General features: G+C 38.1%; 1 protein-coding gene across 1 annotated transcript; it reads left to right on the plus strand.

Moving 5' to 3' along the window:
* The first annotated feature begins 5,583 nt into the window (after positions 1-5,583).
* Positions 5,584-8,104, plus strand: LOC115954951 (pentatricopeptide repeat-containing protein At1g03540). Its single transcript, XM_031072965.1, has one exon. The coding sequence runs from the start codon at positions 5,715-5,717 to the stop codon at positions 7,617-7,619; it is 1,905 nt and encodes a 634-aa protein (XP_030928825.1). The 5' UTR covers positions 5,584-5,714; the 3' UTR covers positions 7,620-8,104.
* The last annotated feature ends 4,581 nt before the right edge of the window (positions 8,105-12,685 follow it).

The following is a 12,685-nucleotide window of genomic DNA, read 5'->3' on the forward strand; positions in this document are numbered from 1 at the left end:
TCTAAGTCGTCCGTGGATTCAGACACTGTTACAACGATTTCCTTGTTTTTTCCCCTTTTCCTTTTTCTATTGGTTCCCTTTTTCTTGAACGAAGATGAGGGTAAAGAAGGCCCCGCCGAGACGCTGGCCACGGAAAGAGGCTCTGTGAGAGGTGTGTGTTTGGGAAGTGGGATACCCTCTGGAACAACGAACCCTTCGTAGGCAACACTGATACGGCGAAGCCGAGGATCGCGTGCCCTAATCACGTACTTCGGCGCCTGAAAGCCAAAAGAAAGGGGGGTGTAGCCAAGAATTAAATGTGCTGCCCGTAGCTGACCATCAGCCTCGTTCACGTATATTTCGGCTTTCAATAATCTGTCTAGGCTCGCTTTATTGACTAATCTGAGATTGGGCTTCGTGTAGCGTCTATCTGCAAAACCATTAATTTTAAAGTTAAATTTGCAAAACCCGAAAATAATAAAGGTAAGAAAAATGTGTTCACGAGCTAAGTGGCATAGGTCTGTAACTTTGCACCCACCTGGTGTTCCTTCTACTGTCGGGCAAGGTAGACCATCATGCCATTCCCCAGAAAAAATAAGGAAATCCTCCTTTAAGTACTTATTTGAAGTAGGGAGGCACTGAATTAGCCTCACTGCAGGATATCTCGACTTGAGATAATAATCCTGGTCAGCTAAGCGGTGAAGGCTGTATACCCAATTCACGTCGTGATGGGATAGGTTTAGATCCATTCTCTGATTCAAAGCGTCTATACTCCCCAGAACCCTAAACATATTGGGAGCGCATTGGGTGGGGGATAGCCTAAAGAAATTAAGATAACCCCTAGTGATACTGCCCATGGGGATGGTCATCCCGCCTTCAATAAAGGCGATCATGGGGATAACCACCTCCCCAGTTTGCCTGGCGTCAACCCACTCCCCTTGGGCTGCATACCTCATCCCTACCGTAGGTGGGATATTGTACTTAGAGCGGAAGTTTCTAATACCCTCCTCGGAGTCAACGAGACGCCGAAAGGGATTCCTCTGTTTCCCCATTTTTCTAAAGAGACTTAGTAGAGAAAAAACTTTTTGGTGTAGAAAAACAATGGCAAAAGCTTCAAGAGGACTTACAGGTTCAAAAGAAGGACCTCGGACAACGTATGATTATTTGTAGTCGCCAGGAGAACAGTGAAGACTGGAAGAAGGCAGATTCAATGTATAAACTCTGGAACCACGTAACCATTAAGGACAAGGTGCAGGTTCAATTTGGGAGCGCCTTTATAGTCATGTGAAGGTTGTGAGCGGTAAAATTCCCGCTCACAAAACAAGAGAAGCCCCCTACCGTTAGATTTGGATCTCACCGTCGAACGTGGGAGACAAGGGAGTTGTCAGAATTTAATGCTACCAAAACCGGAGTGCTGAAGCGTCAGGGGCATGCCCCAAAACGCGCACAGGTGCAGGCTTATGACGTCAAAATCCACCTTTTCTCCTGAAGAGTCGAAAAGTAGGATTTTGAGGGGCTATTGTGGGGATCGTTCGACTAATAGGCCCATAGGATTCAGAATGGGTTCAGGATTGTTGGGCCAGTGGCCCATCGGAGGCCATATACCCGTCCGAGGACACCATGGTCCTCGGCAGAACGCGTCCGAGGACGATCGCGTCCGAGAACGATCAGGACGTGGTCTCGTTGCGATCAGATCTCAGAATTCAGTCATCTCAAAGGGTAGAGTAGCCGACTAAAGATGAAAGAGATAAGGCAAACAAATATCTGAAGCTACAGCTACCTCCGCATTAATGACCTCTCAACCAACTCTCTGGCCGCATTAATGTGGAGGTGATACCTGAACAGTGGGGAAGCAGCCTTACAGCTGCCTATAGGAAGTTCCAGGAGGTGCCAGATGGGACAGAAAGAAATCCTCCGAACCCAACCTACACGTGTGCGGCGAGGATGGAGCGCAAAGGGAGATATATAAACTAAAGGAAGAACATGAAAAAGGGGATCGGACAGAAAAAAAAGAAAAAAAGAACAAGAGACGGAAAGTAGAGAGAAAAAAGGGAGAAGAGAAAGAAGGATTGGTATTAGTCACTAAGGGGGAATATCCGGAATATCAACTGAAAAACCTTGAACGTTCATGAAATTGAGTCTTGGGAGGTTAGATTACAGTTAGCCTAGTTCTTTACACCCACGCTCTAAAAATCATATTGTCTGGGCCCTTCACGTACGAACCGGATACTGTCTTGGTTCGGTACTAAATCGTGCTCTTACAATATACATGTGTGCGTGTGTGTATGTGTTTAACTGATAAATTTATTATTTTTTTAAGGTTAAACATTTCAACAATATTTTCCAATAACAAAGGGATATATCAACAACTTCACTCATTCCACATAATAAAACGATTGATTTTGAAAGATATAAGGAATAATTAGATGCAAAAGATTCATTGAAAATGAACATGATATTTTGGTGGTAGGTTTAGGAACCAAAGGTATATTTCAATACAATTACTCACAAGCCTTAAAGAAACTACACGTAAGCATTCCTAGCAACTGCTTAATTAAGTTGTATTTCCGATCACATGATGCCAGGCATAGTCTTGCTAGGAAATTAAGAAAACTCTTGTCCGTTACTTTTATTAATTAATGGTAAAATAACAGTTATGGACATGTAACCTATTCAAAAAATAGTCGTATGTTTATGTTGACAAACCTGTGCCATACAACCACAAGCTTGCTTTTTAGTTGTTTAAAGCAATGTAGAGAATGTGAGAAGACAGAAGTTCACCTGCAACATATGTATTGATGACAGTCCAATCATTAAATATTGCAAGTAGAAACCAAAAGAGAGCTATTCAAAAACAAAAGCTGCATAAGTTGTATCAATATATAAATCAACTATTAATAAATTTGAAATAGCTGGATAATCTTCGATATCCATTTCAGTTACTGAAGAAAAAGTTATTAACTTTGATGATGGTCATGGCAAAATAGATTAATATCCCCTTCCAGTTCCGTAGAAGGCATTGATATTCCCCTTTTAAAGAAGGGTAGAGGGAGGCCAAGAGAGCTAATTTTGGGTGCCATTATACAGTGTAATACCATAAACACACGGTTCCTCAATTAAATTAAATCCTCAATTATATGTGCATTTTATTATATGGTAAATGTATCATGTACTTCAACCAGTACAAATTTTATATGCTAGATGGCCTAGCACTGAACTAATTTTCTATGTTTACAATTAATCTACTGCTATCTTATAGAAAGATTGTAGTAGGAATAACATTTTAAAATATATATTTATATATTGTATGGTGTGTGGTCCCAGGCCCATTGTTGTTGGGCCCAAGGCTGTACAATGTGCGGTCAAAAGCCCATTACCAATGGGACCAATCAGTTTGGACTGCACGACAAGTTAGGCCGAGGCCGGTTCAAGCCTCAATGCCGCTATTGCTCAGATGCGTCTCGGAATACATCGATAGTGCCTTGGGAGATATCACTGCCGAGCATCACTCGGCATCTATCACGAGTTCTAATATTTAAGTTCTTCTTCCTAAAGTGGGTCCCAACTCTATCAAGAATAATCCAAACGGGTCCCACCCGCACGAGGATTGTTAGAAAACAATCATTCGTAACCCACTAATAATTGTGAGCCCAATCATACAGTAGGCCCATTAATTGAGCGTAGGGCACGCGCGCGCGCGCACACACACACACACACACACACATATATATATATATATATATATTATATGCTATGGATACAAATTTTTATAATCTCAAGAATGTTCTACATGACAAAAGAGAACATTCAAAGCATTTGAATAGAATTTTAATCAATGTTTTCTGCTAGTGGGTGGCTTAAGATTCATAAATCACATACAAATTAAAACAAAAACAAAAACTTTGAACAAATAGTTAGCTCTTGGGATCAGAAAAAAGAAGACTAAACATCACCAGGTCTCTAGTTTTCCCCTTCAAAATCACATACTTCCTTAGAACACCTTCCCTCTAGAACCCAGCCTTCTCTAGCACCCTTTGGGAGCCAACATTTTCTGCATCAACTATAGCTTCAAGCCTTTCCAAGTGTGGTTATTCAGCAAATATAGTATTAGCCACCTGCTTAACTGCTTTAGTTGCAATCCCTCTGCATTAATACTTGGAGCCCAAAACATAGCCAAGTTCAACTCTACACTTATCATTGTCTAAATTTTTGGTCACTAAAATGGCACCAATGGGTTGACCACTAAGGCAAATTGCCCTTAATCATGGGTGAGGAATAACTTTGGCATTGATAAAGTTGATTGCATCTTCTTTGTTAGTGTAAGGTTCCCATGTGCAAAAGCGGGTCTAATCGACATTGAGATTAGATTACACAGGAGTTTTCTGGAATCTAGTTCGTTTTGTTTGGTAATCCTCAGCATGTATAGGCCAAAGTCGGTACTGATATTGGGGTCTTGTTAATGAGATACTAGGCAATGTTACACACTGCAGCTCTTAATTAACTTATCAACAAGTAACCTTCTTTTTTTTTAACAAAACTAAAGCATTCATAGATCCGAGATGGTATTTAACATCAAGAAAACTTCAAATTAAAAAACTTCCCAAACTGAAATATAAGAATTGCTACATCCCATAACACATCCAACAAAAAATAAACTCCAATCAACATTGAGATCAGATATTTGATACAATTTGTTTAAATTTAAATACATACACAGAGGAGATCTGCTACAATATTTGGCATTGTAATAAACACACAGAAAATTGTTTCAGCCGCAACAATATTGCCTTATTTTGCACAGACAACACAAACTAATCTGAGTCGCATCACCACACTCAAGAGGCAGCAGACAGTAACAAAATTTGAGAAGGGAATAAAAAACATCAAGCAATCAAGCAAAAAGAATAGAGCAAAAAACAGACTAGGATTTAGAGATACCTGAATTGAAGCATCCAACTTCTGTCAATATTTATATACTGTGAGGAAATGAGTAAGGAAGACAAAGAAACTGCTGTTAGAAGGTGGGGAAGGGAAAGCAACACGTGAGAAATAAAAGGGACGTGAGGATTCTGTCATTAGAAGGTGGGAAGGGGAAGGAACACATGAGAAACAAAAGGGAAGGAAATCAAGAGGTTGTAACCATAGGTTTCTAAGGGTTTTTAATTTAGAAGGCTTGAGTTTGGGCTTTAAGTTAGAATTAAATTCAGAAGAAGTGGGCTGGTGGAATTAAATTTAAAAGAAGTGGGTTTTATGGTGGAAATAGGTTGGAAATAATTTTGATTTTATTAGTATTTTAAAATTGAGAAAAACTATTTTAAAATTGTAGAATAAATTTAGAAAAAATGATGAGAATGACATAGCTCCTAACGTAATTCAATGTAGGCGTAGAAACATTAAATGCTAGCTTTTAGTAATATATAGATATAAATATGGATTACTCACAAGCTTTCTCATGAACTCCCATGTTTACCCCAAGTATAAAACATAAGAGAGAAATCAAACCAAATTCTTCAAAAAAAAAACGGAGAGAGAAATCAAAAGTGGGTCAATCAAACTCGTGGACAAGCCATCTAGGGGAGTAGAATTGGCCCAATTTGTCGAAAATCAAATGCGATATGTTTTTGAAATAAGGCGGGCAACTTCAACCACCAACTTCCCCAACGTTAAATGTTCAAAAAACAGTTCCTTCAGTTTTCCTCACTCTACTCTTCTCACTTCTCAATAGTGATATTTTGATGAAGCTCTTCTTCTTCTTCTTCTTCAAGCGCCACTGCAGCTCTCTCACCCTCAATCTCCAAAATCCCAAAACCCCATCTACCAAACAATCCCAAATCCTCTCTCTCTGCAAGCTCGGCTCACTCTCCGATGCGCTTCGACTCCTAAACTCCACTATTTCCGCCGATATTGCCGTCAAACCTATTGTATTTGCTGCACTCTTGCAAACTTGTATCAAAGTCGTTTCTTTCAATCATGGCCTTCAAATCCATGCCCATGTTGTTAAGTCCGGTCTTGAGACTGACCGTTTCGTCGGGAATAGCTTACTTTCTCTTTATTTTAAATTGGGTCGTGATTTTTCGCAGACCCGGAGAGTGTTTGATGGTCTTTTTATTAAGGACGTGATATCTTGGACCTCGATGATTTCGGGGTATGTTCGGTCGGGGAAGCCTAGGAATTCTCTTGAGTTGTTTTGGGAAATGTTGGCATTTGGGATTGAGCCAAATGGGTTCACTTTATCTGCGGTGATCAAGGCGTGTTCAGAGCTTGGGGATTTAAGGCTAGGTTGGTGCTTTCATGGGGTGGTTATGAGACATGGGTTCGATTCGAATCATGTTATTTCTAGTGCTTTGATTGACATGTATGGTAGGAATTATGAGTCCGGGGATGCACGCCAGTTGTTTGATGAGTTGCCTGAACCGGATGCTATTTGTTGGACATCGGTCATTTCAGCATTCACAAGGAATGGTTTGTTTGAGGAAGCTTTGGGATTCTTTTATGTGATGCAAAGAAATCATGGGTTGATCCCAGATGAATTTACATTGGGGACAGTGTTGGCTGCTTGTGGTAATTTAGGTAGGTTGAAGCAAGGTAAAGAAGTGCATGCTAAGGTTGTCACTTCTGGACTTCGTGGAAATGTGGTTGTTGAGAGCAGCCTTTTAGATATGTATGGAAAATGTGGGTCAGTAGATGAATCTCGGCGTGTTTTTGATAGGATGCCCAGAAGGAATTCAGTTTCTTGGTCTGCATTGCTTGGAGTATACTGTCAAAATGGAGACTTTGAATCTGTTATTGAACTATTTAGAGAAATGGAGGAGGCTGATCTGTACTGTTTTGGAACTGTTCTTCGTGCATGTGCAGGTTTGGCAGCAGTAAGACAAGGGAAAGAAGTTCATTGCCAGTATGTGAAAAGGGGTGGTTGGAGGGATGTAATTGTAGAATCAGCTTTAGTTTGTCTTTATGCAAAATGTGGTTGTGTTAGTTTTGCTTATACAATTTTCATGCAAATGCAAGTTAGAAATTTGATAACTTGGAACTCAATGATTTGCGGGTTTGCTCAAAATGGAAAAGGTGAAGAAGCTCTTGGAATATTTGATGAGATGATTAAGGAGGGGATAAAGCCTGATTATATTACTTTTATCGGGGTTATTTTTGCTTGTAGTCATACAGGCTTGGTTGATCAAGGACGAAAATACTTTATCTCAATGACAAAGGACTATGGAATTAAAGCTGGAACAGAGCATTATAACTGCATGGTTGATCTTCTAGGCCGTGCTGGGCTACTTGAAGAAGCTGAAAATTTGATAGAAAATGCAGATTGTAAAAGTGATTCATCACTTTGGGCAGTTCTTCTTGGTGCTTGCACCACCTGTACAAACTCAATTACTGCAGAGCGAATTGCTAAGAAGATGATGGAATTGGAACCTGACTACCACTTGAGTTATGTTCTTTTGGCTAATGTTTATAGAGCAGTTGGACGATGGAATGATGCCTTGGAAATTAGGAGGTTGATGGAAAATAGAGGGGTTAAAAAGATGCCAGGTAGGAGCTGGATTGAAAGTAATAGAAACTTTGGTTCTCATCTTGACATGGGTAGTTTTGTTGTTCCTGGAAAAAGTAGTACTAGTGTGGAGAATATTGTGTGATGAGAAGAAAAATGGGGATTTAAATTACACATTTGAGGCTGATGAACAGAGTTGGTCAAACAGTTGGAATTGTCCTTGCATTATCCCTCCCAAAAGATACAGACGTGAAGCATAAATCTTAATAACCATGGATGCAATGCAATTGCAGACCTCACACTAGCTACCAGCAGGGAGAGCCACAGTTGAATGTTCATCTTTGGGCATTATGAGAAGGTGGTTAATCTCTTTTTTTACCTGAATGGTTTAGTGGACCCTTGAGATAATATTGCATAGGTTCTACTATTAGATCAATCGGTAAGATCTTGTTATGGCATTAGTGGGAGGACAAGACACATATGATCCAATTACACGCATCTCAAACTACATCAAACTGAATCATTCAATTTTGTTATTGTAAATTGATTTCTTGTTTTCTGTTATTGTTATTGACCCCCCCTGCCTCTTTTTCTTTATTGCATATGAGTTAAAATGAATCCATATGAATCTTCTTATCTCTCGTGCCCTTATTAATTAGAAAAATGATTTTCATTTTCTGGAAAAGGCGATGGTATCATTACTTTTGCAATGACTCCTTTTTACAACCTGAATTGTGTTAAAACCCTCTGGAAAACTAGGTAAAATGAAATCCTTACCTGCTTCTCAACCTGCCCCTTTATGTTTTATTTGTGCTTGTGTGTGCTGCGGCATGCAAATGTGTGAATTTCTATACTTTTTGGAGAGCAATGTTACTGTAGCAATTGTGCATAAATGCACAATTTTACACCCCACCAATGTGGGTGTTTTTTTTGCTCAAAATGTGTAAAATGAGCAACTTTTTCTATTTTGCAAGACTTTGCATCAACTAATGCAGTTGCTCTTAGGACCACATGATTTTACACAACTTTGGTTACAATTCGTCACATAACTAGTTATGAGTGATGAAAGTATAGATCCATATGAGATTATGAAAAAGGAAGGAGGCATTTATGGGTATCATTCATTTTCACGGGTTTGAAAGCACTTATTTTGGGGGGTTTTTTTTAAACCTCTATTTGGTCAGTAAGAAAAAATGATGGAAAATTATGATGGAATATATATATATATATATATATACACACACCACACATACAAAAGTCTCTTCTACTAAAATTTGTGCCCTTAGGGACGAATCTTGAAGTTCCCCAACCGAGCCTACATATAATATCTCAATTTTAACAATCTCTACAAGATACAAAGGTAACGAGTACAAAACGCCATAACAGCTACAAAACACTTCTTCAACAAATTTAGCTTTGAAATGAGTGCAAAGCAAAATTGTCATTCTTGAGACATATGTAATGTTGTAAACCATCTATTTCTTTGTTGTGAAGATATCATCCTAGGTAAAATACCCAAATTGTCAGCCTGATTACATAGGATGATATTTAAGATGATTAAGATAAAAGTTACTTTGATCGCCTAGTGTACATTTTTACACTTCAGACCCCACTGTAACTTTTGTGTTCTGGTTAACCGTGAATTCCAGTTCAAAGTCATGCATATTTCTGATTTCCCAACAGATTACCTACTGTCCTTTATTTCTGCAATCATAGGGAATTGCTAGTTGTAGGACCAAACACAATTCAAACTTTAATTTCATATGGTTAGTAAACTAAGAAATGCACATTTATAATAGAGAATGAGAGGTCAGATTCTAGTGAGATGGAAAGTTACCCAATGTGTTGTGAGTTCAAGTCCGAAAATCAATCTCTCTTAAAAATATAAACTTGGGATTAAGACTACTTGCTATTATCTCTTCCAAAAGTGGAAACATCCTTGTACATTAGGTCCGAAAATCAATCTCTCTTAAAAATATAAACTTGGGATTAAGACTACTTGCTAATCATCTCTCCCAAATAGGTATGACCCAACTTGGCAACTACGTATAACAATTTTAATTTTACCCCTCTTTAATTTGACTCCATCTTTCTAAAATCTTGCAAAGGAGGAAAACAAGAATTGCCAGATTTTTATAAGCCCAACAAAAGAGGTCTCAAACAGGGAGGTGGTTTTTTTTTTTTTTATTCTATATAAACCCAACAAAAGAGGTCTCATATAGTCATATTTGTGAGTTGATTGCTTAATTTTGCAGCAGCCTTAAAATATATTATATTGTTGCAAATCAGGCTTCTTCTTTTTTTTCCCGTCTGAATAATTATGATTTTATTCAAGAGCAAACACTATTGGAAGAGTCTCCATCTCCTCTTGAAGGAAACAAGAATGGTCTCTGGGATTGAGGAGATAGGAATCCTTCCCCACAGATTACAGAAGGATGTCCACTAAGTCAGAGAAAGAGGAAGGGAATTTCCCGAACTAACAACATGGGAAGCCTGCCAGAAAAAATGAATCTAAAACTAAAGTTAACATCTCCATTGATTGTAGCTTATCAGGCCTAATACATTTAGAGCATCCCCTTCTAGCACAACCATGGGGTAGCCTTCTTCCTTCAGTTTCTGGACCGCAAACAAAGCTGTCTGATCTTTTGCCCATAAAGGTTATCCAAGATCAATTATGTCAATCCAAATTTGCAACACCTAAGATTTATGATCCCTACAAACTATGCCAATGTTACCTATGAGCTTCTTATTGCCACATCAAAGTTTGATCTTCAATATCCAAGGTAGAGGGGGTTCCAAGCCACCAGATTGGAATCAAAAGCCTTCCCACAACATTTTTGGGGAACAAAAGCCTTTCTATTATCCCTCCTTACCTTAGTAGTAACTACCTAGCTTGGCTCCATCTATTTGCTTATTTCTCAACATTCACAACAAATAGCAGCCAAAAAAAAAAGTTGCATGATTCTTCTGAAGGTATTTTGAGAACTTGGCTAGCATTGAGCATACCCATTGAGAGGTCGATTGCACATTTAAATCCAGAATTTTAACGGGTATTCAGATTGTGACCAAACTATCTGTGCTACAAGGCACACCTTGAATAAGTGCACAGCAGATTCAATAGCACTTTGATGTAAAGGGCACCTCACATAGTTGATTTCAACATCAAAATCAATATGGAGTAACAAAAGCCTAAAAGTTACCCCAACCAAGGCATGAATGCTCAACAAGTCAGCTGGAAAAATACCTGTCCACAGGAACACACCATGCAAACATGAGCTTCAGTTTACAGAAGGAAATAATTGATATTAAACTCAGAACTTCCAAGTGCTATCATATATATGACAGAACAGCTTTGCAGCCTACCTCCCCCCTCTCCTCACCCCCGGCTTCCTGTTGCTTTCTACTATATGCAAACACTGGCATAGCAGGTAAAACAATTCCTTATAATTGGTAAGTTACACACGCACCCTGTGGGTCTTGAACCCACAACCTCACCCTTATAAAATAAAGTAGCGACAGCAGCCATAACTATAATTGTCTAACAACTTCTGCCAACATTTTTAATTAACCAAAAAAACAAAGAAAAAAAAGGGCTTCAGCACAATATCCATGCAAAGATATCCACAAAAGTAATTGAAAGCAGAAGATTATAGTATTAACTCATACCCTACTTCAACTATATATATCTTTGTTCCCTACTTCCTGTATAAATCAGCTATTATGTGGTGAACCAAACACCCTTGAATGCAACATTGTAAAAGCAATCTTAAGCTAGAAATTTCCCCTTGAAAATAATGGGAGGAGCAACTGCAGCTAAGATGAAAACAACAATGTGTACCTGCAATGAGAAAAACAGAGTAGAGGCAATCCTAATACATCTTCTATGCCGAAAGACTATTAAAGTCAAAACATAAATGTACTTACCCAGTAACACAAGAAAAACCACCCAAACTTCAGAGCAAAATCAACCTGTAACAGGAGATGGCAAAAAATGTTCGAAGAGAACCTGATATTTCAGAACAAACAAACAATAAAGGAAAAGGCTTAGATATAGTACCTTAAGTGCAATATATTATCCAATTAAATTCAAACACATAACTGTGCTGACCAATGAAATACAAAAAATGTTTTTTTTTCCCAAGGAAAATTAAATCCCATGCATCTACGTGTCTGAATTTAATTGGCGAATCTAATGTACCGCACCTAAGGTATTATTCCAAAGTTCTACCCCACAATAAAAACAAAAATTTTCATATGACACGGACACGTCGGCCAAAAAGAGAAACCATTTGCCCAAGCTTAGTAACCTATGAAGCAGCAAAGGTTACCATAGCATTTAACATGTCTTACTAGAAATATCATCCCAGTGATCAGAACTACCTAAATATCAATGCATCCATTAATGCATCAAAGTTCATGGATTAAACGTCCATTATTCCAATTGACAAATTGACATTATAAATTGATATATTGACAACTATTTACAAGCAGGGAATGGACATCTGTTGTATACAGATAACTCACCATGGACACAGAGGGACACTGGTTATCATCATATTTACTGCTACATTCTTTATTGTCTGCATCCTAATTGATTCAAATAGTCCAAAGACAGTATCTCTCATACTTGTACTCTTTTTTATTATAAGAATAATAAAAAAGAATTGCACGCATTACATATTTTTACCAGTAATTATTTATTTATACCACCTAAACATACTTTTGTCATTGGTTTATTTATAACACCTTTTTTTCTTTTGGTAAGTTAGTTTATTTATACCACCTAAAAATACTTTGCTACCTTTTGTTTGTGTGTCAAAGTCTCCAAGTATTTCACATTCTTTCCATACTTTCCCTAAATTTACAAGTTGTTTCATTGACATTTTTGAGCTTCAAAATGGTGAACATAATAATCAGAATTAATCATTTCAAAGTCCTCAAAAATAGTGTGGAAGTCTGCTATACAGTTTTCTCCCAGAGGCGAACAAAACAATCAAGGTCAAATCTCACAGAACAGTACCTCATTGCACAACAAAGAGGGTGATACCACAAGAAATATGCTCCTGGAACCCCTGATATAAAGTAGATGATAGCAAGAAACTAAATTGTCAGACCTACACAGAGAAAAGTTTAAGAACAAATTATGCAAGAATGCTAGTTAATAAAAATAATGGGCCTAAATTAAGTTGCAAAACAAACCTTCCCTTTTGA

The sequence above is a fragment of the Quercus lobata genome, chromosome 8 (assembly GCF_001633185.2).
Source record: "Quercus lobata isolate SW786 chromosome 8, ValleyOak3.0 Primary Assembly, whole genome shotgun sequence".
Lineage (NCBI taxonomy): Eukaryota > Viridiplantae > Streptophyta > Magnoliopsida > Fagales > Fagaceae > Quercus > Quercus lobata.

Coding starts and splice junctions, on each gene's coding strand:
- LOC115954951 (XM_031072965.1), top strand. CDS start 5,715: ATGAAGCTCTTCTTCTTCTTCTTCTTCAAGCGCCACTGCAGCTCTCTC.